Source organism: Neomonachus schauinslandi, chromosome 8, assembly GCF_002201575.2.
Source record: "Neomonachus schauinslandi chromosome 8, ASM220157v2, whole genome shotgun sequence".
NCBI lineage: Eukaryota > Metazoa > Chordata > Mammalia > Carnivora > Phocidae > Neomonachus > Neomonachus schauinslandi.
The window spans coordinates 142,196,012-142,222,208 of record NC_058410.1 but is presented as its reverse complement, the minus strand read 5'-3'; the positions used below and the strand labels follow the sequence as shown (position 1 = coordinate 142,222,208).

At 50.5% G+C, this 26,197-nt stretch overlaps 1 protein-coding gene across 6 annotated transcripts; it reads right to left on the bottom strand.

The window, feature by feature from the left end:
* Window positions 1–981: 981 nt before the first annotated feature.
* Window positions 982–26,151, bottom strand: ALDH5A1 (aldehyde dehydrogenase 5 family member A1). Of its 6 annotated transcripts, XM_021696948.1 has the most exons (11): window positions 25,814–26,151; window positions 22,261–22,344; window positions 21,285–21,455; window positions 19,762–19,878; window positions 16,120–16,263; window positions 14,290–14,433; window positions 11,887–12,045; window positions 8,763–8,932; window positions 5,680–5,738; window positions 5,086–5,196; window positions 4,321–4,362 (listed from the first exon to the last, which is right to left on the bottom strand). In XM_021696948.1, the coding sequence occupies exons 1-10, from the start codon at window positions 26,129–26,131 to the stop codon at window positions 5,087–5,089; spliced, it is 1,476 nt and encodes a 491-aa protein (XP_021552623.1). In that variant the 5' UTR covers window positions 26,132–26,151; the 3' UTR covers window positions 4,321–4,362; window position 5,086. The 6 variants fall into 6 exon arrangements, with proteins under 6 accessions (XP_044773305.1, XP_021552620.1, XP_044773306.1 ...); XM_044917370.1 differs by lacking the exon at window positions 5,086–5,196 and having other exon boundaries at window positions 982–4,362; window positions 19,741–19,878; XM_021696945.1 differs by lacking the exon at window positions 5,086–5,196 and having other exon boundaries at window positions 982–4,362.
* Between the last annotated feature and the right edge of the window lie 46 nt (window positions 26,152–26,197).

The following is a 26,197-nucleotide window of genomic DNA, read 5'->3' as shown; positions in this document are numbered from 1 at the left end:
AGATACACTGTTAAAATAATTAACAGTGATTATATCTGAATAGCAGGATTTCAGGGAATTTCTTCCTCATACTGCTCTGTATCAGAAAAGCCCAAACTTGAGGAAAAGTACGTCCTGGGTAACAGTGGAGTGAGAAGAAGAGACTGGCAAATTTGAGAAAGCTGGAGTATACTTTCTCACACAGCCACACTTATAAACCATGTAAATTTTCAGTCTGGTTCAGCAAACATTCAATGAGCACAAACCACGGGACAGATCCTCGTGAAGATGCTAGGGTACAAAATCTCACATGCATGCTCCTGGTCCACGGCATTCACTGACTAGAAGCTCTCTGGCGAGGGAGCACTATTTACACCTGCAGGAGAGGAAAAATAATTTTCCTTCTACCCTTCTGAGTTCTTGGCTGAGACCTCTGAAATAAAAGCTAGAGGAAAAAGAGAAAAACAAGTTCATTAACATGTATGCCTCATGTACACATGGGAGATACCCAGGGAAGAATGAGGAACTCGAAAGAGGTGGCTTGAAACTCTGGCTTACATAACATCCTCAACAAAGAGCAATACATTTGTGCAGAAATGACAGGACAGAGGAAAGCAGCTGTAGGCTTTCAAGGGTAGAGACAAAAGCCAGTTGGTAAAATCTGTTATGTAGATTCCTGTGGTGCCCTTTCCAGGCCGACAGGATCTAGAGTTGTCTCTGGGGATCAACCTTTTTCCTTCCTACTGCAGGGTGGGGGCACCTTTGTAAACTTAGGTCCTGCTTTTAAGAAAATAGGGGGAGGGCAGACAGCTTTTCTGGTATCTGCTTCTTTTAGACATCTTCAGTTCACAATAATTGTTACATCAAAGCAGCATATTTTGGGATGGCATACTGCTATTCTTCATATATACCTGAACTGGTCTAATAATATCCAATATAAACTGAAATGACGAATCGGAGATAACTACAACCAGAAACCTTAACACAGAAACAGGAAATTCTGTTAATGCAACATTTATTAATTACACACAACTCTGCTGACGAGCATGGATACATGTACACAATCATCAAAAACTGGAAAAATGAGTTCTGTGCACATTTGAAAAGCAAAATGTTTCCACACTTGCCACTACACTTATTCCCAAGTTTTATCCTACAAAATATAGCACACACACAAAAATCACAGCATAAATATTAAGTAAAATGCTGTCTAACATAGCTGCACATGAATAATTAAAACCCCGGGTTCCAGCCTTCTAAGAAGGCAGGCATGTGGGCACAATCTAAGGTTAACAGTATAACAGTAAAATCAGATTTTATTTGCATTGTGCTTCTGATGTTTATTTTCATGAAGTCTTTCCATAAGAATAAAGGAGAAAAGAATACAACTCTTGACATAAAATCATGTTTGAAAGCCACTCAAAGGGATAAATACAACAGATGCAGAGAAGCTGTTTCAATGCAAATCCCTGCCTAGCTGGGAAAAATAAATTGAGAAGTTTTCTCTAGGCCAACACACTCTTGTTATCCAGGTAATTTCATCTGAGTTCTATGATCATTGCTGCGGCAAGTTCTTGGTGAGAACTCGTTGGAGCAATGCCCAGAAAAGTATTTTACACAGGTGTTCAATGAAATAAAATAACGCTTGATAAATGCAGGAAGATCAGTATCTCCCTCAGCATCAGGAGCTCTGGATCAGGGGCTGGCAAACTTTCTCAGAGTCAATACCATAGGCTTTGCAGGCCATACTGTTAGTCTGTGTTGCCAGTACTCAGCCCTGCCTAGAAAGTAGCCGTGGATCCAGTGTTAAATGAATGGGCATGGCTGTGTTTCAATGAAGTTTCATTGATGGAATCTGAAATCTGAATTTCCTGTAATTTTGTTATGAAATATTATCCTTTTGATTCCTCCCACCCCAATCATTTGGAAATACAAAACCATTCTTAGCTCTGGGCTGTACAGAAACAGGTCGCAGGCCAGATTTGGCTTGTGGGCTGTAGTTTGCCAACCCCTGGCAACCCAATCACATAGGGTTACCTTATTGAAAAATAACCCCCTGAAATGTTCAGTTAGAGACACTTTTCTTTCTTCCCACAACCCACAACAGTTTTACTAAACAGTAACCTATTTCCTTCTCAAATCATTTTAAATACAAAATTAATCAAAGACACTGCAGTGAGTCTCTGGACCTGAATTTATGTAGCAGGTGAGCCAAACAGACAAGAAAACTCAGATCTACCACCCAGCCAAGGAATCCACTGGCTTACAAAGCTACCCACATACGCGAATGTATTCTCCTAACACCTCCCAGCATCAGTGTTCCAGACTTCTAACAAATAATGTTACAGCATGTTTGTTGTTAAGAGAAACCAGATGGACACATCCAAATCTTCAGTAATTAGAATGTAGAAAATCACCTAAAACTATAAAAACAAAAAGAAATAAACTGACAACATGCCGCGTATGTGATTCCTAACAGGGTGCAGGTGAGCTATGTCACCAGGAGGTGGATGTCAGCTCGTTTCTTCTGTGGGTTTCGGACACAGCCGGTATGATCCAGGCTAACAGAAGGGAGCTCCAGGACCGGAGGTGAGTTCCTCTGTGCCCACGGGCATTCCAGACTGTTGGTGACTTAACCTCGGCTCCCCAGGGGCGTAGGGAAGAATGCGAAGTCCCAGGGGGTGGCAGGAACTGCCCTCAGGCTCTCCTTCCACTACCCAGAATATCCCCAGAATGTCAGTGGACTCCACACACCGAGAGAGTGGGAAAGGAAAGAGCTTTATCTCGGCTTCCTCAGCCAGGAACAGCCTTGATTCCTCTTCCTCGGTGTCTGAGTACAGATGGGAGACATGTCCAGAAGAACCTAGAATTTTCTGAATCAGAGTTCCTCTTTCAGAGTGATAGGAGACACCGGTCATTTTTGCTTTAAATAACGAACCGTAAAAACTCTTATTGGATAAAGGGTGCCTGACATTCAAGGGCTCATGCCTCTTCCATTAGGTGGATTGGCCATTATGGAAATTGGTTTTCCCCTCGAGATCACCGTGGTGAGACTGTGTTTGTTCTTCTGGAGGCGAAGGAGAGCAGCACCCCATGAGGGCGGGAAGAGCAGGCTGCAGGTGGCCACCGCTTCGTCCCAGGGGGGAGAGCAGGTGGGCACCAGCCTTCCTCACCAGCTGGATGCCCAAGGGGGGCTTTGCTGCTACTAGTATTAATAGCTCCTGTACTTACACCAGGTTTTCTTCCTTTTCTTTTTTTCTGTTTTGGCGAGTATTTCGCTTTCTGTCAGGCTCACAAGAGCCCATGGAGCTAAGTGAGGCATGTACAGAGTCTCCAGTCTGCGGGAGGAACGGGTGCTGATCGGCAGGTCCACGGAACAAGGCTACTACGGGGGGACGGAGCTGCCGTCCACAGCCGAGCAGGGGAGGGGCTTTGCCTTCTGCTTAGGCTCGTTTCCTAAAGGAAATACAATGAAATGGACCGCAGGACGGAAATGAAAACATCATCTTTAAGTAGCAAATTTAGGGCGGTGAAGCCTTCAACTTAAAAAATGGTCCAGGGGCGCCCGCCTGGCTCAGTCGGTGGAGTGTGTGACTCTTGATCTCAGGGTCGTGAGTTCGAGCCCCATGCTGGGTGTAGAGATGACTAAAAAAATAAACTAAAAAAAAAGAAAAGGTCCAGGAAAAGGGAAAGGTGCTCCTTCATTCCTCACAGAAACACAGGCAATTCGGGGCTGTTTCAGAGGTCTTGAAAACCCATCGATTCAGCCCACGCAGCAACACCTCCAAACACACGGCAGGCTCTGCAGCGCCGAGTCGGCGGACGGCTGGGGATGGAGTGCCCGCTTGTCGTGCTCAGGGCTCTTCCCTGCAGACCTCCGTCGGGGCTCGGAGCCACGGGGGGGATGGCTGTGATGGAGCCTTTGGGACGTCCCCCCCACCCCGGGGCCATGCGGGTTCCTAGGGAGACTGTGGCTGCCACAGGCATGCGGCATCTGCTGGTCCCTGGTCGGGTAAGGGGAGGGGGGGTTCCCCTCTGCTTGCGATGATGAGCACGTGGTGAGTTTTTAAAAATTCCTAATTCCAATAACCTATTCGTTCACTTAAAATAATGGATGGCAGGTCCACATATATGTAAGTAAGCTTCCTTTTTTATTTTTTTAAAGAACTAACGAATCCTACAAGCCTCCGAAACACACGTATTTGAGCTCCAGATACTCATCAATGCCATACTTGGACCCCTCTCGCCCGAGGCCGGACTGCTTCACCCCACCGAAAGGGCACTCTACAGAGGAGATCAGTCCCTCGTTGACGCCAACCATGCCGACTTCCAGCCGCTCTGCCACTCTCCAGATCTGGGCCGGGTCTTGGGAGTAGAAGTAACCTGTCATGGGGATAAGGACGTACACAGCACATAGGACAGTCGTGAAAGACCTCACGTCTGAAGCCGAGGATACCACCAGCGACGGCGTGTCTCGTCACGGGCCTGGAATCCTCCCTGCTCCCATAGGGGCCCCATGCTGGTCCTGTCCGTGCTTCATCGCAGACCCGTGGGACATCGTCATTCTGCTTCTGTCCCACTCACGGGGGCTCGCTTCACCGCCTCCCAGGACTGCAGCCGTAACCTCCCCACATCCTGCCGTGCGTGGCCCAGGCTCTCCTGCACACCTCTGACCCGACTGTGGGACTCTCCTCATGCTCTGTTTGCCCCACCCTCCAGTGACTCCTTGCTGTTTACAAAATAAGGTTAAATTCTTCGTGGGTACTCGAACCCTCCCCAGGGTGAACTCGGGCAACATTTTCAGCGTTACCTTCCATCACGCCAATCACCAACCATCCTGTCCGTGTCCTTCCTTCTTAACTCCCCTGGTCCCCTCTGCCCAGAATCTCTCTCCTCCCACCTCTGCATGATCAGATCGCTGCCCATCACTGCTGACCTAATGCAGGGTGCGGTTCCCCTCGTCCCACCGTGAAGGGAAGGAGCACGGAGCTGAGTCCCAGAGGCGCTCCCGCACACCTCTCACCCGAGCCTGAGGATAACTCTCTGCAGGCGGCGTGGGGGAAGGGCCTCCACGGTGTGCGCGTCCTTCCTGTTATAAATACTTCCCTTACAGCCGGAGGGGCAGCTTCTGCGGAGCCACGGCCTTCTCTGTATCCTCCTCAGTACTCCCCTCACTGCGGGCACGGACGTCGATTTGTCGGGTGCAGGTGTGTGCATCTAATGATGTCAGGATAATGGGGTACGTGCTGCGGCCGCCCTGACCACCTCCAAACTAAAGGGACAGTGACCACTCAGGCTCTGTCTGCACACTCGCCCATTGCCTCTTTCACCGTCCCTGACGCTCTGCTGCTGCCCTCAGTCTGGTTCAGGCTGCCGGGAGCCAGGTAGAATGGAAGGAGACAGACTTGGCATTTGCAGGCATGAAGCCTCGGAGGCCGTGGGACTTTGGGGCGTGGGCTGCCCCACAAGCTGCCCCCCTCTTCTCCTGAGCTCCCTCCGCTCTCTGCAGGGAGCGCCCACACGCAGAAGGACCAGGCGGCAGGCCGTGAGCTTGCACAAACCCACTCGTGCCCCGGAAAGTAACAAAACATACACCCCAATGGCGTCTCCTTCTCAAAACCCAGGGCGATGTTTCAAAGGCAAGCGCGGCACCAGCTCAAGAAACGGGGAGCACGGCACCGAGCGAGGAGGGCCACCTACCTGCCAGCCCCACGTCGGCCGCGTTAGCGATGGCCACAGCCTCGTCCTCTGTGTCGAACCTGCCAAAGTGGAATGCGCGGTCAGCAAAATCTGTAGGCGACAGTAGGGAAAACCCGCTGCCTTGTCTCCCGATTGGCCTCCCAAATAACGGCAGGGGCTAAACGGCACCAAGACCCCGGGGCAGGTGCGGAAGAAAACAGCCCCGCTGCTCCACACGCTGGCTCCTCTCTTGCCAGAGAACAGGAGGCAAGCAGGCTGGTGGGATGCAGCGCATCCGAACGTCAGACTGAGTGCCTTCCAAAGGGGTGACCGCTCTGCTACGTCCTGAGACCGCAGCACAAGCAGCGCCCACTCGGAAGCAGGCGGAACGGAGGAGGAAGGCTCCCGGGGGGCCGGCGCCGGGCCCTGCTCCTGCCTGAGGCGTTCCAAAGCCCTCCGCGGTCCCTTCCAGCTTTACCACTGTTCCTCTGGAACAAGATGTGAGGAGCGTTCTTCTGGGGCAGAGGGCTCTCAGCCCCCCATCCTTAAATTCTGAGCTCTGCTGGCACCGGGCAGAGCCAGCAGGGGCCCCCGTCTACACAAGGGGAAGGGAGAGAAGAGGGCTCCGGGGCGGAGATCAAGGAGGGGACCCCAGGAGGATCACTTGTCCCGAGGATGCGCAGCCGTACCTCCTAGGCTTGCCGACTTGCAGACAGACGGCGAGCATTCTGCCCGCCGGAGAACAGAGCAATAGCGCGCGGCTGATGTTCCCACTTCCCCCTCAGAAACAGAGTCATCAGCTCACTGACTGTGGCATCCCTGAGGATTTTCACCTTCTCGCACACCCTGGAGCTGTGCGCCCAGCACCGTACCCAGAGGAGAGGTGTGGGAAGAGCGGAGCCCGCTAGCAGCAACTTGTCCCCCTCCCTGACCTCACGCTTCGATGACGAAACGACCACCATAATGCTTCGGCACTGTGCTACGTGCCTTATCACATCACGTAACGGAACCTCCGTCACTGCTCTGCAAAGCAGGTACTGGTTCTGTTCCTTTCCCACGCGAGGACCCTGGGACTAGAGAAGTTAATTCGTCCAAGGGTACACAGGTGGGAAGCAGCGAAGCCTACATCTACACCCAGTTCACCTCCAAAGCCTGCATTCCTCACCACTGACTGCATCCTCTAGGCTCCTTGGAAATGTCAAGTTCACATTCTAGGTAAAAAAATTTTTATTAAGACAAGACAAAAGTTCTTCGAGCGGTCCGTTTCCCCAGTGATGGATTAATATGTAAATTTCATTGGCAAGACGGTAACAAAGCCAGGAAAGTATATGGCAAGAGAGACTTCTGTCCCAGACAAGATAGCATGGGTAGCACCGGGGACCAGCTCTCCCTGGGAACCTGATGCTGGAGATGCCAGAGGACAGAGAGAGAGTCTTAGCTCAAAAACCCTCAATTAGCAACTAAGACCAAAAACACAAGACGCTTCTGGGGGCCGAGAAGGTGGCTGGATCCTGAGGGAATGATGGCCTCAAGTGGGAGAGAGCTAGGGGCCACCCATGGAGGGCTGGGAAGGGCCGGAGCGCCACGGAGCCTGCAGGGGAGGGGGGAGGGGCAGCACCCCCGCCCCCCTGCCCCCCCCCCCGTGCCTACGGATTCAGGTGCTGTTGCCTTAGACCTGGGTCCCTGAACCAATGAATGGTACATGCCTACAAGCAGGAAAGCAGCAGGGCCAGCTCAGGGTGGTGGGGCCCAGGCAGAACTCGAGCCCCGCTGGCTTGGTGAGTCACCCAAAACGAGTGAAGACAACAGCATGAACCAGACGCCTCTTCCCCTGAACCCCTCTTGTTACTCCAGAGGTAACCACAAAATACCCCAGGAAGCCAAAAACACCTGGGGCACAGGCAGTCGTGTTGAGAATGGACTTTCATACTAGAAGCTTCCTTCCTGAGGCTCAGATGTATCAGAAGCAGCCCAGACTAGGCCTAAGCTTTTTACCACAACTCCAAGGCAGACACTAAGCGTTCAAAGAGCTACAGACGAGTTCACAGAGAAAACGAGAAGACATCTGAGGAGCTCTGAGAAGGAGAAGCATGACATACAGAACGACCTACACTGTAGGAGGCGGAAACCGAGCAACAGAATAAAACGTAAGAAACGGATAAGCATCCACGGCAACATAAGGGAGAATAACGAAGCGGGAAGACTCCTTGACGGGGAAGAATGAACTGGAGACGCCAGGGATGGAAGAGTAACCGAGGCGCGCGGCGGATGGGCTGGGTAGCAGAGCGCGCGTATCTGAGGAACGCAGGACTCCACTGGCAGGTGGGGGAACCGAGAGTCTCTGGAGGCCTCGGGAATGGATGAAGATGCGCAGTGAACACACAGGCGTGAAGAGAAGCAGGGGGTAAGGCGGGCATGGCACCACCACAGGCTTCCTAGGAGGCCGTTAAGGAACCAATGGGGGGAGAGAAATACCTGGAGAAACAATGACCAAGAATTTCCCAGGGCTAGACAGACACCTGGGATATTAAAGGAAGTCGTTAGGACCACAGCGTGGAGACGCTCCCGATGGGCCTCACCGGTAAGACTTAAGGATGTCAAAGACCCGTGAGAAATCCTAACAGCCTCCAAGAGGAAAAGCCGGTCCCTACAAGAGCAGACACCAGCTTTCTCGGTAACAACCCTGGAAACAATAGACAATTAGTGGTATCTTCACAGTGCCGAGCCCAGAATTCTATCCAGGTGAGTTAGTACTGACCTTTGAAAGTGGGATAAAACATCACCTAAGAGCACGGCAAGTTCACATGCCACTGACTCCCTTGAAAGAACTCTTTGAGGACGTGCTTCCCTGAGAAGATGGACCAGCCGAAAGCAAGAAGTAAGAAGGCAAAGGAAAGAATCTGGTGAATTTAGGGGTCTATGATAAAAACACATTTTTTTTTCTTCCAGAACCATGACCTGGACTTGGCTTCCGGCTGAAACAACAGAGCTCTGCTCTGCAGCAACCCCCTCACCCCTGGGCCTCGAAACAGTGCTCCAACTGCCCAGGTGTCCCTCTTCTGCCCTGATCCTCTCCCGTCTTCCTGCCGGCAGGGTGATCTTACTTGATCACTGGCGCCAGAGGCCCAAACGTCTCTTCGTGAGAGCAGAGCATGTCCCTGGTGACATTGCTGAGCAGGGTGGGCTCAAAGAAGTTTTTTCCGAGTTGGTGTCGCTTCCCGCCGGTCACAACGGTGGCCCCTTTGGAAACCGCGTCACTCACGTGTTTCTCTACCTGTGTGAAAAGAAAAAGAGGAGCCCGGGAGAGCTGACTTGGAGATAACTGTGGAGATGATACAATCTCTTAAGAGTGTTAAATCTATAGGGAACGGTTTTTTCTTTCTTTCTTTTTCTTAAAAAGTAGGTTGAGAACGATGTGCCCTGGTTCCTTCCAGGTAGAAAGAACCAAATATGCACAGACACAGAGGCAGGAAGACGGCACGTGGTGTGGGCAAGTGCCACCTTCCCCTGCTCTTAGATTTTCCACTGTCTGATCCTATAATTTGTTGAAGGGTCTAGTATGGCCTGATGTCCTTCTGAGCCTGACACTCTGCAGTTTTCCTGGGATTTGTTCTTTGCACTCTTGAGTTAGCTCCAGGTTCTTGGGCGCCATGTTGTCCTCCTGGCTTTCATTCTGTTCTATTACATTCTCCTCAAGTGGCTGTTTTGGGAAAGGCACACTGAAAACACCTACTTCCTGAGTTTTCTGACAACGCATGTCTGATGTCTTACCTTGTGTTGGTTGGGGACGGAATGGTGATCCGAAATCATTTTGCTTCAGAACTCTGGAGTACACATCGCTATTTCTATTGTTGTTGATGAAAGTCATGTTCAGAGATAGTTCTCACTTCTTGGCGGGTAGCTGACCCCCACTCTCTGGAAGTGTTTAGGATCTTCTTCTATGTTCCTGACATTCCATGTTTTAGCAGAATGTATCTGGGGCTTTTTCCTTTCATTCCACTAGGTGGTTGGTAAAGTCTTTCCATGTGAAGCATCATTTCCCCTGGCTCTGAGTTTTCATGTTATTGATTTGATAATGCTACTTTTCCCCTCCCAGTTCTTTCTGGAGCACCTGTTGCTAAAATGGATATCCCCTCACCTCAGATTAATTCATTTCTTTTCAAATTTCTATCATATTTTTCATCTCTTTGTTTTTTGCTTTAAATTCTGAGAGCTCTTCCTGATCTTGTCTTCCATCTTCATCTACTGATTTTTTTAAAAAGATTTGACCATCATGTGTTTAATTTCTAAAACCTTTCTCATTCTCATTGCCTCGTTTTCACAGAACCTGCTTTTGTTTTATAGATAGGCAATTTGCTGAAAACACAGGGAGAACGCTATTCAATTCTAAGAAAATTCCTTTCTGTTCCCAGACTCATCCTCTTCCTTGAGGGTTGACTGTTCCTCTTATGTGCTGAGGGTTTGCCCTAAAGTTATCATGATTGCTGGTTGCTCACCTTCCTCGTGAAGGACTGGCTTGGTTAACTTAAGTGGGTGACATGGGTGGGCTTTGTGGTTTCCAATCTCTCCCCTGAACAAGAGGGGCAATGGCAAGCTCAGGTTTATTCTGATTTGGCAGGCTTCACTTCAGGGACAGCCCCCTTCCCCAAGGGGCAAAGGCAGGGGAGCCCAGCTCCAGTACACCCACACTCACTCTTGAAGCTGGAGCACTTTAATGGACACTTTAATGCATGTTCTCTATTAGGGCAATCCCAAGGCAAGAATACAGAGCTCTGTCAAACCTCGATGCTTCCCCTGGCTCCCACTGGCTGACGCTGACCTGACTGCCCACTGAGGCCGGGCAGCCCTGGGGTCTTGGTCCTCAGGCGGCCGATGAACAGCAGGAGCCCAGGTGGGTGCTGACCTGGCTCTAACTTAATCTTGGTTCCTCAGGTGACACCCAGGAGGCTGGCTGTGTCACCCTTCTTTCCCCACATACAACCCAGCCTCCAACTTCGGTCTGCTTTAAATGATTTCATTAAAATCCTTTCCACTAGTAGAGATTTACCTAAGGAACATATAGGATGTTCACGTTTTTTGTTTTTTGTTTTGGATGTTCATATTCTAAGAAAGTTCCTTGTAAGCAACTCTAAAAAGATTATGGGGGTTTTCCCCCCTTTATTTATTCAATTCCAGTATAGTTAACATCAGTGCCTTCTTAGTTTCAGGTGTACAATATAGTGATTCAACAATTCCATATATTACTCACTGCTCATCACGGTAAGTGCGCTCTTAATCCCCTTCAGCTATTTCTCCCATCTCCTCACCCTCCTCCCCTCTGCTGACCACCAGTTAGTTCTCTAGAGTTAAGAGTCTGCTTTTTTTGTTGTGCCTTTTTTCTGTTTCTTAAATTCCACATATGAGTGAAATCATATGGTATTTGTCTTTCTCTGACTGATGTACTTCACATTACACTCTAGAGCCATCCATGTTATTGCAAATGCAAGATTTCATTCTTTTTTATGGCTGCGTAATATTCCATTGTGTGTGTGTGTGTGTGTGTGTGTTTATGTGTGTGTGTGTATATATACACACTACATCTTCTTTCTTAAAAAGGATTATGTTTTAAAACAGGAGATTATGTCTTAAAACAACAAGGACAACTAGCTAGTGGTCTATCTAGACTATGACTTTCTATAAACAAAGAGATCCTTCCTAAAAGCAATTTCCCTGTCCTGCCATCTGTAAATCCTGGGCATGGCTTCTGGTATTCCGTATCTCCCTACCAGGATGCTTTTGTCAAGGACTCTTCTGGAAGGGTATTTTTTTTTTTTTTTTTTTAGTCAATGGAAGCCAGCATTTCAGCTGAAACATACATGATTTTAAAAACAAAACCAGTCTTCCTTTCCTTTTGGGTGTTCAAAAAATTAAAGAACTTTGTCTTTCAAGATCCTAATTCCTAGGGCAGCTAGGGATAAAATTATCACCATGATCACAGAAAATTTAGGGAGGGCAGTAGAAGATCTAAAGTGACAGATCTCATGGGCACTGTAATGCCAGAGCCAGAAAAGCTTATGGGCAGATGAAGCCACCTGATTTATACTTATGGGCAGAAATTCACTTTTTCCTGATTTCTCCATTGTTTCCAAAACAGCCTTGCTGGGCACTTTACCAAAGTGTTTTTTGCTAGTAAAGCCTTTGATGTCGAAACCATGAAATTTACTTTAACAAAAAATCAAACGAACTTACCTTTTCTACTGCCTTTTCATCAATTAATGGGCCTTGAGTAGTTCTCTCCTCAAATCCATTACCCACATGCAGGTTTGTTTTAATTGCCTCAGCAAATTTCTTCACAAAGGAATCATGGATACCCCTTTGTACCAAGAAACGGTTTGAGCAAACACAAGTCTAGACAGGGAAAAATAAAAAAATAAAAAAAACCAAACTCACAGGACAGTTTGTCAGAAGCTGTTGACCCAACCAATAAACGTGTGACTGCTGCTACCTCTCTGAATATGAAAACACTTCCCCAGGTGGCTCTCGTCCTGTGTCCAATCTGCCATGTCCCTCCCCATGTGGGTGGGGCCCGAAGATAAACGCACTAAGTAAGTGCACATTCTTCTCCAACCTTCTCCATATCTGCCACACCTTGTGGTTAAACAAGTAAGCAAGTACAAATATCTGTGTAAAAAAGAGAAAGCCACCTGACCCAAGTTTTTTTCCAATGGCTTAAGTAAGCCACTATAAAACAGATAGGGAAAGAAGAAAAGGGCATAAAAAACCTGTAACTCCATGAGAGACAGTGATGCTGCAACAACAGAGCAGGGGCAGGATGGAAGGCAGTCAAAGACTGACTTATATCTATTAGCTTATTAAACTGTTCAGGGTTTGGCTGAATCTGACATTTTGAAAATGGACACAAGACCATTCTTCCATGTCAGCCTAAATTATTGAAAAGACCCTCACTTATTTTTTTTCTAATTAAACCTAAATATATATATTTTAAAGATGTATTTATTTTAGAGAGAGAAAGAGCATGTGTGAGCAGGGGGAGAGGCAGAGGGAGAGGGAGAGAGAAAAAATCCTCAAGCAGACTCCCTGCTAAGTGCAGAGCCCAACATGGGGCTCAATCCCAGGACCCTGAGATCACGACCTGAGCCAAAATCAAGAGCTTGTCACTCAACCAAATGAGCCACCTAAGCACTCCTAGACCTAATATTTTTTTTTTTAAAGATTTTATTTATTTATTTGAGAGAGAGGATGAGATAGAGAGAGCATGAGAGGGAGGAGGGTCAGAGGGAGAAGCAGACTCCCCGCTGAGCAGGGAGCCCGATGCGGGACTCGATCCCGGGACTCCAGGATCATGACCTGAGCCAAAGGCAGTCGCTTAACCAACTGAGCCACCCAGGCGCCCCTAGACCTAATATTTTTAAATTATAAAACATAACCATATTATAGGAAATGCAGTTATCGCTGACAGATTTTCTTCTTGTGTTTTTTCTTAATCATGTATTTTTCTAGTAGAAACTATAGGTAAATAGATATAGACATAATTTTTTGTCCTATGCATTTTTATTGGCTTCAAGCAATACCTCAAAGTTGTAGCTTTATGAGTGTGACTCTGAAGGTCGCACCTATTAACATTTTACGTTTCTAAAAGGAAACAAATGTATTTCTGAAACAACCAAGCTTATTTAAGGTTATATGAAAGGGGAGAAATTAATCACCGAAGGTCAATACAAGGATGAAAACTACTTGATACAGAGTACTATATAACATTTCACCTTTTCCCACAATATTACCTTTCAGGCATTTTTATTGTCTCTGGAATGCATTTAAAACCACTTATTGATGGTACTCTGAGACAAAGTACTTAAGAATATTTTGTAAGACGCCAGGTTCCTGGCAACAGCTTGGAGAGAAACTGGGAGATGGGACCCTCAGTCCACTGAGTTGGGACTGCGACCCAAGGGTCTAGGACTTCAAGTCAACCAGTGTCTCCAGAGTTCCATTTTCTCGTCTGTATCAGGTCACTCTGAAGGTCATGCCAGATGTGCTCAGCCAGGATTTCCTGTGGAGGTGTGAGCTCGAGCCACCACTCTCCCGATGACAACCTGGACACCCCCTGGGTACGCTGTACCGCGTGCCCATCAGGCCCCCTCCATCTCAGGGACAGTGAGACCTAGGCAATAGCGATTTGAGTTTTTCAAGAACAATCTCAACATTTTCCTACCTTTTCCTTAAGACTGTGGGCCTCAGACCCTAGCTGTGTGGGCTGTTTTGTATCTGAGGAGCTGATTTTATCTGTTCAGTAGAGAAAAGCCCAATGAGGGGAAAACTATGAAAATAACCAGATTCAAAGAGTAGGAAGACGAAGAGAACAATGTGATTAAACATCTGTTCAGGAAATTGCTCGAAGCCAGGGATTACACCTTATTTCTCTTTGGACCCTCTGAGCCGAGAACAGCTGCGGGCAAAAAGAGCCCTTACTAAATATGTACTGAAAGTGAGTAAAGGACGAATGATGGAAGGAATCTGCAAGTTTCCTTCCAGGAGGTGAGTTAGGCGGTAAGATCTTTGTGAAATACAGTCACAACCGCGCGTGTGCGCACACACACCCACACACACCCTGAAAAACACTGCAGGACTCACCTGTCCAGAGTTCCTAAATTTGGACGCCATGGCCCCTGCCACAGCCTGGTCCACGTTGGCGCTGTCAAATACGATGAACGGGGCGTGGCCGCCCAGCTCCATGGAGACCCTTTTCACAGAGCCTGCCACGTGGTGCAGCAATATCTGTAGGCAGACGATAGACCGTGAGCACCGGATCAGGATCGGGCCGGTAAGCCTTTGTTTCAAACACTGACCCAGCAGGGCACGAGCCAGGGGCACAGCAGTGTCTCCAGGATGACCGTTTGCATAAGAACATACATTTGTAGGGGCGCCTGGGTGGCTCAGTCGGTTAAGCGACTGCCTTCGGCTCAGGTCATGATCCTGGAGTCCCTGGATCGAGCCCCGCATCGGGCTCCCTTCTCGGCAGGGAGTCTGCTTCTCCCTCTGACCCTCCTCCCTCTCATGCTCTCTGTCTCTCATTCTCTCTCTCAAATAAATAAATAAAATCTTTAAAAAAAAAACAACATATATTTGTATACGGCAAAGACACAGGAGGAAGGCTACAAGAAATTCAAAGTAGTTACACGGACAGAAGGGAGGAAGTCAGGGGCAGGCTAGAGCCTTCTGAACATAAGCATGTTTACACTGCCTTGCTTCTTGCACCATGTAGTGTACTACCTATTAAAAATTACATGGTAATAGGCTTAATCATAACATAGGGAAGATAATAAAATCACCCAGAATCCCACACCTTTAGCTTACCACTGATAAAATTTTAAAGTATATTGATCCGGAATTTGGCCACATACACAGGTTCATATAGATGCACTTCTTTTTTTTTTTTAAGAAAACAGAATGGTAGGGGGCGCCTGAGTGGCTCAGTCGTTAAGCGTCTGCCTTCGGCTCAGGTCATGATCTCAGGGTCCTGGGATTGAGCCCCGCATGGGGCTCCCTCCTCAGCGGGAAGCCTGCTTCTCCCTCTCCCTCTCCTACTCCCCCTGCTTGTGTTCCCTCTCTCGCTGTGTCTCTCTCTGTCAAATAAATAAATAAAATCTTTAAAAAAAAAAAAAAAAGAACAGAATGGTAGATTTATACAGTTCTGTAAACTGCTCTATCTTCCCAATTAACCACATATCTGGAACACCTTAACATCTTCATAACACCTTATACCTTCTTCCTCCAGGGTAACACTATACCGTGAAGATTCTCTCATGGTAGCACACGCGTTTCTAGAACATTCCTTTAGATGCCGGCCTAAAGTTCCATTGCATGGCTGTTCCGTAAATTTATTTATTCAGCCCCCATCTGTGGGAAATTTAGGCTTCCAATTCATTGCTATTCAAAATAACGCTGCAATTATTCTCTCAGTATAAATTTGTAGAAATAGAATTGCTAACTCAATGCACAATTATAAAGCTTTTTAAGGAAACAAAAAGACCTTTCTGTTTCTGTAAGTACCTTTATACTAAATACAGTTTTGGTTCAGTTCTAAAACGTCCATTTCAACATCAGTTGTATGTTTCTGGAACCTTTAATTCTAGATTATGAAAGAAACGTGCATTCCAGAATTGAGGACATACACCGGAGAGCCTTCAGCCGCTTTACATGAAACTAATAATGGGAACTCTGGTCACCCCAATGCCTCAGTATTGTCCGAGAGGACCTCTGTCATGTCACGGTAAGTAAGGGACACCATCCAAAATGTCTCTGGATGGTGATCAGACATTACTTTATCCCACAGACCTCTTAACCCTCCACTGCAGATCTCCCTAAGAAGGGTGCTAAAGATGAACTAGTATTTTCCTACTCTCTCTAGAGAGAGAAAATATTAGAATGACATCTGTTTTCTTTGAGACTTAGGTCACGTACCTTTCCGGTCGCTGTCGAGCCAGTAAAGGAAATTTTGGACACGAGAGGATCAGTACAAAGCGCTTCCCCTACTTCCTTTGCCTTCTTTCTAGAGCAGGGAATAACATTGTACACACCTGGCGGAATTCCAGCCTGGTTTGCAAGCTATAAAGAGAAACAGCAAACAGGGGGCAGCAAATGATCAAACTGGAAAAACAGAAAAAGAGAAATAGAGGTTTTAATCCAAAACGTAATGGGGGAAAAAAAAACAACTAAGCTGGCTTTGGGGACAGAATATGTTTGGAACTGAAATAAGATCCTTATTCATGCTAAAGTGATTTTAAATGTGTTGTCACACATTTAAATATTTTATAGCATGGTTTTAATGCCACTTTGTTTAAATTTATTTTAATTAATTAATATTTAATTACTACTTTGTTTAAAAAAATAACAAAACAAAACAAAAAACCCTTGGATTTCTTTCCCGAGAAAAATCCAGGGAGAATTCCGGAAGTTTTGGGTTCACTTGTAGAAGAAGCAAAGGGAGAGGGCGCAGGGGAGCACTCCCAGGGCACCTCCTGTGTGGGGGGCAGTGGCAGGCCGTCCCGCGGGGGACCCCCCAGGGCAGTGGTGAGGAACGGGAGGCCTCGCGGGGGGCTGGTGTGGGCTGGTGCCCACGCCACGCGCCAGGGAGGACGGGGCCAGCACATGCGGCCCTCTTTGGATCAGGCACGTCTGGAATCACAGTAACTTCTGAATGTCACTGATGTGACCCCTGCGCAAATCCGCCTGGGGTTCGGGGAAGACGGCGGGAAGCGCGGAGTGTTGCACTCTCTCCGAGTCCCCTCCTAAACGCAGAGAGGGCAATCACAGAGCCAAACCACAGCATCCGAGGCCGCACTTCCAAGACCGGATGTAGTGCGAGCCCAGGACAGTCGTTTCTCAGCGCACCGTGGGGTTGACCTAAGGTCTGACCGCCCGGGCACCTGCTTCAAAGACGCCGACCTTGGGCAAAGGCCCGGCCGGCCAGACCACCGAGATAAGGAGCCAGGCAGCCCTCCCGCGGGAAGTTTCGCAACACGGAGGGTTTGGCAACCTGCTTTTTCGCCTGACCCGTGGGTGCGGAGCCAGGGACAGCTGACAGCGTCAGCCCTGCGGGAGGAGCCGCAGAAGGAAGCTGTCTCTGGCCGCCGCCGGGGAACAGCCCACCGCTGCTCCCGGGAGGGCGCTGGGGCTGCCCGGTGCAAGAGCAGGTGATAAAGGAGGGGCAGGCTCGGGTCAAGGAGGGAAGGGAATGGAGCCCGGAAATCTCAGGGCGGGAAAACAAAAGACACCCGTGAATTAGAGAATCGGGCCTCCTGCTAAAAGCTTAGGAAAACTAACTTCGTACAAAAATGAAGTAAACGCTCAGAAAAATACCCAAATCAAATCCCATACAACATTATTAGAAGAAAATAAGAAACTAAAGAGCAGAAAGCATCCTTGTGGACAACAAAAGCACTCCCAGAAGACATGCCCACAAAACAGATCAAAGCGGTAACTTACAACGAAGGAAAAAAAGAAGTATCAAGATACAAAAGAACAACATGAATCACAGAAATTCTGGAAATGAGGTAAGGGAACACAGGGAAGAATTAGAAATACAAGGAAAAACTAGGTTCAGAAATGAAAAGCAGGGAGCTCCACGTTCGGTATAGAGATGCCTTAAAAATGAAATCCTTAAAAAAAAAAAAAGAAAGAAAGAAAGAAAGAAAAGAAAAGAAATGAGCAGCACTGACCAGCAGCCCTGCCAACGTCACAAGAGACAGCTGGCCGTATGCGTCTCCCAATAAAAGGACACGAGGAGGCCGAACCGACATCTGACGAAGTCTGGATGAGGTTCATAGAGGTTTTTAAAACACGTGGTCCTGAGCCTTTCCGATCAACACAGATGTGTGTTTCCAAATAAATTTTGTAAGCAGGAGGGGTCTGCTGGTCATAGATCAGTGCGGGCTCTGAACCCCGTCACTTGCAGGAAGCACACCGCTAACTCTGCACGCCTGAGGAGTCTAGTAGTAAGTTCACTTACACACATCGTGCAGATTTAAGAATCATTTCAAGGAAAACCGTAACAGCTCATCTAAAAGAAGCCTTCCATTCGGTTAACGTTTCCATAGGACTAAAATGTCCAATCTGCCTCTGAAATAAGATGCTGTTGGGGGAAGTGCCCTGAGGGTCTGGAGCCGCACCCGGTCCCTGAGAGCTCCGAACAGCAAACGTGGCAACTGTTGCTGCCTTCTAGAAGCTTCTCCAGCCGACCACAGGGCCAAAGACAGCAGCGCAGGGACCCAAAGGAGGAGGACTCTCGGCCCAGGAAGGATGCAGATGACGAGGCCAGAAACAGACCCCCACACTCAGTGTGGCTCTCAAGGCTCGGAAGCCCTCCCTACCCCGAACATTTCCTGAGGGCCTCCCGGGCCCAGGCACCGTAGAAGGTTCTGGCATTCAGCAGTGAACGAAACAGAGGCGAGTCCCCGTCTCCGCGGACCTGACCTGCTCCTGTCTGTGAGACAGCCAGCATGTCAGGTGGCTCGGAGCTACGGGAAGAAGAACAAAGCAGAGAAAGGATTGGGAGCACGGGAGTCCAAGGCTGTGATTTTCCAAAAGGGGGCCAGCAGAGCCTCCCTGTAAAGGTGGCATCTGGGGAGGAACTTTCCGAAAGAAGAAAAGGCAGGTGTAGAGCTGGGTCGGGGGGAGCCTGGTGTGGTCTGAGGAGCAGAAGGGGCCAGAGTGGCCAGAGCTGAGGGGTACGGAGTTTCGGAGGGACAGGTAAGGTAAGGGAGAGGGGGGATTGGGGCTCGGGGGGTGGCATCTCACAGGGCCTTGGAGACCACTGTAGGAAGTCTGGGCTTCACTCTGGGGGACATGAGAAGCCATTGGACGGTTTTAAACAGGAGAATGGTGAGACCTGACTGAATGCTGACTGAACTGGAGAAGGGAGAGGTAAAGAAGAGGTTCCCTAAAATGTGAGAAATGCCCACATTTTAGTCGTGGGCCTGCCTACTTAATAAAAGTGACGGACAGGGCGCCTGGGTGGCTCAGTTGGTTAAGCGACTGCCTTCAGCTCAGGTCATGATCCCAGGGTCCTGGGATCGAGCCCCGCATCGGGCTCCCTGCTCTGCAGGGAGCCTGCTTCTCCCTCTCCCACTCCCCCTGCTTGTGTTCCCTCTCTCGCTGTGTCTCTCTCTGTCAAATAAATAAATAAAATCTTTAAAAAAAAAATTAAAATAAATAAATAAAAGTGACGGACAGGTACTATTTGTAGGGCAGCCTAAAATACACACTGTCTACAGATGTCAGGAAGTCCCCCATCCATTGTTTTTTTCCTCAAACATCTGACTTAAGGGCACCTGGGGGGCTCAGTCGGTTGGACATCTGCTCTTGATCTCACGGTCATGAGTTCAAGCCCCGCGTTGGGCTCCACGCTGGGTGTGGAGCCCACTTAAAAAAATAAAATCAAATATCTGACTTAAAATAAAATAATTGCTAGGAAATTAAAACACAACCCATCCAGCATTAGATGCAGCCAAAGAAGGAGGCTTCGAATCAGCTTCTTTCCACCCTGGATAAATAATCCCGGCTTGGACTTTGTCAGCTATGCACAAACATGGGGGAGAGGCTCACCTCGGCCAGGGCCAGGGCAGAGAAGGGCGTGTGTTCGGCGGGTTTCACCACCACGGTGCAGCCGGCTGCCAGGGCGGCCCCCACCTTCCGGGTGATCATGGCACTGGGGAAATTCCACTGGGGTCAGGAGAGCAGAGAAAGTATGAGACAGGATGGACTGCCCCATAGTTCAAAACCAGGCAGGTCAGGAAGTCAGTCAACAATTCCCTTGCTCCAACGGACTCTCACAGCGGTTCTTTGGCTCCTGCTCAGGTGAGCTCTCAGGACACCTGACACCTGGGTGTCAACTCAAGGACTCTGGAGGCATAGGAAACCTTTCCAGAATTTGAAACAGTACAAGATTATCCACACCGGGAGTTGGCAACCTTTTTCTGTAAAGGGCCAGATGGTCAATATTTAGGCTCTGTGGGATGTACAGTTTCTGCCCCAACGACTCCGTGGTTCTGATGTGGAGGCAGGCACAGCCAGTGTGTGCAGGAATGGGTGTGGCTGGGTCCCAATAAAACTTTATTTATAAATATAGGCAGCAGGCTGGATTAGGCCTGAAAGCCATAGTTTCGCTGACCCTTTGGGAGAAAATACCAGCCAAGGTAATTTTGAAAATGGCAGATGATTTATGACCTCCTTCTCTCTATTTATGGATAGATATTTGTAGTTATCACCGTATCTATATTAACAGCATTTTTTTTTTTATTTTGACAAATCCTCGTCCAGTGCTCGTTCTGTGCTAGGAAGCACTTCTAAATGATAATTAATGAAATCCTCACCCCAACCCGCTGCGGTATTACTACACCGGGGAATAACGAGGACATTACTCTGGGGAAACCGGGAGCAGCTAAGTACCTCGCCCAGGCTCACACAGCTGGGGAACAGCGAGCTCTGAGGCACACCTGGTCAGGCTGGGCTAAGGGGGTGTCTGACACATCAGCAGTCTTGACACCAGCGGCCACCCTCGAGGAGTAGACGGGGGACGTCGTGGACAGCAGCCACACGAGGCTGGTCACCAGGAGAGCGCGGGGCGCCCCTCAGGGGCCGCATCCCCACCCAGGCAGACGCAATACTGTATCTGGAGACCTTCTCACCTGCAGAACCCGGCCCCGTGCCCACTGGTCGGCACACTAATACTGGGCTGTGGATGATAATCGTAAACTGAGCATAAAATTTTCCCCACGCCATGGCACATTAAATGTGTCATAGCTTAAGTCTTAGAAAAAAAAAAGATCTTTTCCGACGTGCTAGGCCCGGCCTAGAAGAAAAGCCCCGGGGTCCTGCTGTGGGTCGTCCGCCTCTGCAGGAGTTACCCAACAGGCATTCCCACTCACCGCCCCGCACCTGGGTGTCACAGAGGACCAGCACACACCCCTCCGTGGGACAGGGGACGGATGGAGCCGGCGGGGCGGGGGGAGGAGGGGCACACCTCCTCACAAGGGAGGAGGCCGTGTCATCCCAGTCCCGCCCCATCTCCTACCCCGGGACCTCGCCCGTCCTGCCCGTCCCCATCCCCGTCCTGCCAGACCTCGTACCGGGGTGATGACTGCCGCCACCCCAACGGGCTGCTTGAGGACCAGGGCCCGCCTGTCTCTTGCGGGGGTGCAGATGACGTCTCCGTAGATGCGGCGGGCTTCCTCTGAGAACCACTCCAGGAAAAGGGCTGCATAGACCACCTCCCCCTGCGCCTCCTTCAGTGGCTTCCCCTGGATCAGAAAAGGACACATTCGCCGCGTCTCACGACAAAGGCATGACTCTGCCAGGTGGCAGGCAGAGCAGACACTCTCCCGTTACCAAACCCCCGGGACCCATGGGAAATGCGCGACCCCAGCGGGCGACCGAGAAGGCGGAACGACAGGTGGAGACGGGAAGCCAGGCCACAATCCGTCTGCACCCCGGCAGCTAGAAGGGCGACTTTGCACTTGTTTCTCCTCGGACGCCTGCTGGGTGTTTGGACCCTGCTGTGAAGCCATGATTACAGCTATGGAGAAACTCCTGGCACGTTTTTAAACACACACACGCAGCATGAAGAAAGTCAACCACGCCAATCAGAGAGAAAAAATGTGGAATGGTGGCAAAGCATTATTCACAAAATTCCACTCAAAATCTATTTCTCCAGGATTATTATTATTACTGTCCCCCCGCTCCCCTCCCACCTCCCCTCTGGCAACCACCAGGCTGTTCTCTGCATGTAAGTCTGTCTCTTTGTCTTTTTTTTCCTTTGTTTCTTAAATCCCACATATGAGTGAAATCATACGGTATCTGTCTTCCTCAGAATGACTTATTTCACTTAGTGTAACAGGCTCCAGCTCCGTCTATGTTTCTCGTATATCATTCAAGGGTAGAACATACAAACTGTTCTAGCAAATGTGAGGCCTGACACAATAATTACTGCATAGCTGATCACTAGGCAAGGACTTCCCATTTTCTTTAGCTGCAGGCTTGCCTGGGCTTGAGCCTGAGCATTCCGGGACAGCTTCTTAGGGGAGCAAGTTAGGGCCCTGAACTTACACTTTCAGCTGTAATTATCTTGGCAAGGTCATCCTTATTTTGTATCATTAGGTCGTACCATTTCCGAAGTAATGAACTCCTCTCCTGGGAAGGAAAGAAAAAGAGCAACAGAAATACAAAATAACCTTCCAGTCCTCAAACGGTTGCTGTGTGGTCTCATGTTCCGGGAGACACACACTGACCTGTCTTCTTTTTTAAAATGATGCGTAAGTAACGTGTATATAACACAATGTTCGTGTCAGGTGCGCAGACCTTCCTTTGATAAGCAATAAGGAAGATTCCATTTCAAGCTGCATCTAAGGGTTGTACTGAGTCATAAGTTGTAAAAGAGAAAAAGACTTGGGTCGAACAGCACAAAGACGAGTAACTTCACTACACACAGCTCTGGTTCCGTGCTCGCCCTGTGCAGGAGCAGGGAGGAATCTGATGACTCCAGGCCAGTGCTTATTCTGGGGGAGAGACAAAAGACTACGCTCTAGGGGGCGTGGCCTGGAGAAAGAAATCAAAGATCTGAGCCCAGGGCCTGCGCGACACAGAGTCCATGCCTCGCCTGAGAGAGGTTGAGAGGACACGAAACGGCGTGAGAATCTACTTTGCAGGAATGCAAAGTAGATTCGGCTTGCTGGCGGAAAACACACGTCCAGGCCGAACACCGGAAGCCAGGGGAGGCAACGGGCCACCCTCAGGATGCACGGCCCGTGTCGGGGGTTAATGGTGTGTGCCCCAAACAGAAGTGCTGCCGTTCCAGCCCTCAGTACCTCAGACAGTGACAGACAGGGTCTTTACAGATGTGACCGAGGCAAGCAAGTTACAGTGACGTTCAATTTTTAATAAATTCAAAGTTAAAACTTTTTAAAAGTTTTGTTAATCTAAAATTAAGGTGTGCCCTACTCCAACATAAAAGGGGGCTCCTTGTAAAAAGGGGGACTTTGGACACAGAAACAGGAATGCACAGAGGGAAGATGATATGGGGGGACACAGGGAAAAGACAGCCGCCTGCAAGTCAAGGACAGAGGTCTGGGGCAGATCCGTCCCTCAGAGCCCTCGGAAGGAACCAGCCCTTGACTTGGGATTTCGAGCCTGCAGAGCTGGGACAGTATGTTTCTGTTGTTTAAACCATCAGGTTTGTGGTACTTCGTGATGGCAGCCCCCGGAAACCACTGCGGTCTTTGTGAGGAGCTGTGAGAGTGTGCCGGTCTCCAGCAGGGAGGCTCACGTCCCACCCGAGCAGGGATGCGTGGTGGGTGGCGGCCTCGGAGCCCAGCTCAGCCACGCTCCTCGTCCGTACCCTGCATCAAGTCTCTACCTCAGAGAGCCACTGAAAGCACTAGATAAAGCACCTGCAACGCGCCCAGAACAGCCCTCAGAGACGGCCTCGTCCTAATCCCTGGAACCTGCGAATCTGTTCCCTCACAGGGCAAAGGGATTTTGCAGATGTGATCGCGTAAAGGATCCTGAGGCGAGGAGGGCATCCAGTGGGCCTAAGGGAACCACAAGGCTCACTTAAGAGGGAAGCAGGACGGTCCGAGGCACACAAGGTGGTGGTACCAGAAGCGGAGGCTGGAGTGAGGTGGGGGTCGCCTCCAGACGCTGGGAAGGAAGCCCCAAGCAGTTCCTGAAGGAACACAGCCCTGCCAACACACGTGGGACTTCTGACCGCCAGAACAGTGAGAGCATAGATCTGGGTTGTCGTGTTGATTTGCCTTAATTTGTTAAAGCCGCCATTGGTGACTAATGCGTTAGCTCACAGAGCCGTAAGTATCCGGCTCCCGTTTCCCCTGAGATCCTGCAGGAGCTCGTGAGCTGGGAAACAGGAGGTCCTAAAACCCGTGAAAAGAAGGACGTGAGGCAATGCAAACAATGTCACCGGGAAGGGCCAACCAAGGCGCACGGACCCAGCCACCGTTCAGAGCGGGGAGGAGAGCGGAGCCCAACGGCAGAAGCCTCAGGTGAGCTAGACCTCCAGGATGGGGGTGGGCAGGGCGGACAGACAGGCCTGGGGGCAAGAGGGGTGGGTCAGGGCTGCCTTATACTGGAGCCGCGCCACAGCCCACCCCTCCTCCCTGCAGAGGCGGACCTGCCTTCCTTGGGACCGCCGAGCACCACTTCCTCAGCAAGACGCTCCACAAGCCTTCCAAGAAGGAAGGTTCTCTGAGAAGACTCCAGCTCCTGCAGGACGAGCGGACGCCGCCACGTTCACGCTCCAGGGGCATGGATGTCAGGTGGGTGACGTGACCACAAGCTGACGGCAGCCGTGAGCGGTCCCGGCACCGGCCCTGGGGCTCCGAACAACCAGTCTCGAAGCCGAGTCTGGGCCGGAAGAGCTTCCCGGACGCCTGTAACACCCCCGGTCTCTCCTCCCCTACCGCGTCTCAGCTGGTGGTTAGTGTTACTCCTTCCTTCCCGGTGCTCTGGCTGGAAGCCTGGGGTCCTGGCTGACCCCTCTTTTGCTCGCACCCCAACATCACCAGGGCCTCCAGCTGACGCTCTGGTCACAACAGATCCTTCTGCAGAGCGCCCTGGTTCAGGCCGCTGTCCCCTCTCGCCTCAATCTCCGCCAACACACCCCTAACAGGCCTCTGCCCCCACCGTGCCCCTCCTTCCACCTGTTCTCCACGCTGGGGCCAGAGTACCCTTTCCCACCGCAAACCTGGTCACAGCTCTGCTGGAAGCCCTGGAGTGGTGCCCCGCCTCCCTCAAGGTAAAACCCCAGTCCTTAGGATGGCTGCACACCCCACTGGATCCAGCCCCTCCGCCCCCTGTTACTATGGCCTTCAGAGCTGCCCCTGCCTCCGGGCTGTTCTACAAACGGGTCAGGCATGCCCCTGACTCAGGAATTCTGCTCCAGCCGAGTTCCCGTCCCTCCTTCAATCTTTGCAGCCCCGGTCCTCAGTGAGGCTACTCTGATGTGTGGGCAGAATTGGGCCCACTCCATTCATAGGTTGAAGTCCTAACCCCCTGTATCTCGAACAGCGTCTTGAAAGAGGTTATTAAGGTTAAATGTGGTCATAGATGCGGGTCTTAATCCAGTATGACTGGTGTCTTTACGAGGAGAGGTTAGGACACCGGCAAATGCAGGGGGAAGGTCGTGCGCAGACGGCCATCTACAAGCCAAGGACATGTTAGTTAACAGCAGTCTCTCTATTCAGGCCGAAACCTGGAGAATGGTCGGCTGCCTGCACAGAGCCCGATTTCCCGACTAGCCTCCCTGTGTTGAACTGTAGCGGCCAGGGAGAGCCCCCTGGGCGCGCACCTGCCCCCCACGCTCAGGCCCCTCTACCCGCTCATCATGCCCTCGGCTCGCTGGTAATTTCATGGTACACCTAAGGCTTCCGCCTCCCTCCTGGACAATTTCAGAGGCTGGAGGGCGGCGCCTGTCCCTAGCCCCTGGCACAGTGCTTGGGACCAAGCCGACGCTCCAAACTTACTTGCGGATCACCTCTGTCCTTGGTTTTATGACTTTCTGCCTGGTGAATCCCGGTGAATCGGGGAGGGGGAGGCGACGCGGCTGGTTTCTCTATGGGGCAACCCGGGGCCCCCCGAGCGCGCTCACCTTGGCCGAGACGCCCCTCCAGCTGCAGAAGGCCTCGTAGGCGGCGCGCACCGCGGCGCGGGTCTCGGGCACCCCGCAGTCGGCCACCAAGCCCAGCTCGGCGCCGCTGGCCGGGTCGTGCACGGGGAAGGCGGCGGCGGCCGGGAGCCAGCAGCCGTCCACGAAGCGGTCGGTGCGAAGCAGCGCCGCGGACAGGCCCGCCAGGCCCCCGGCAGAGCGGCGGGGCTGCGCCGAGCAGCGGGGCCGCAGGCCGCGCGCGGCGGGCGCCGGCGGGAGGCGCGGGGCCCGGCAGCTCCGCAGCCGCAGACAGGTCGCCATGGCCCCGGAGGCGGCGGCGGCAGGAAGCAGGCAAGCGAGCGCGCGCCCGAGTGCAAGGGTCGGGGC

Bases quoted from the DNA above. Each gene is read 5' to 3' on its own strand.
- ALDH5A1 (XM_044917370.1), bottom strand. From the start codon at position 26,131: ATGGCGACCTGTCTGCGGCTGCGGAGCTGCCGGGCCCCGCGCCTCCCG. The intron at 16,264-19,740 runs GTGCATAGCTGA...TTCTCTTTATAG, and splicing joins TGAGCCTCTCCCCCATGTTT to CTTGCAAACCAGGCTGGAAT. The intron at 14,434-16,119 runs GTACGTGACCTA...GTCTGCCTACAG, and splicing joins GCTCGACAGCGACCGGAAAG to ATATTGCTGCACCACGTGGC.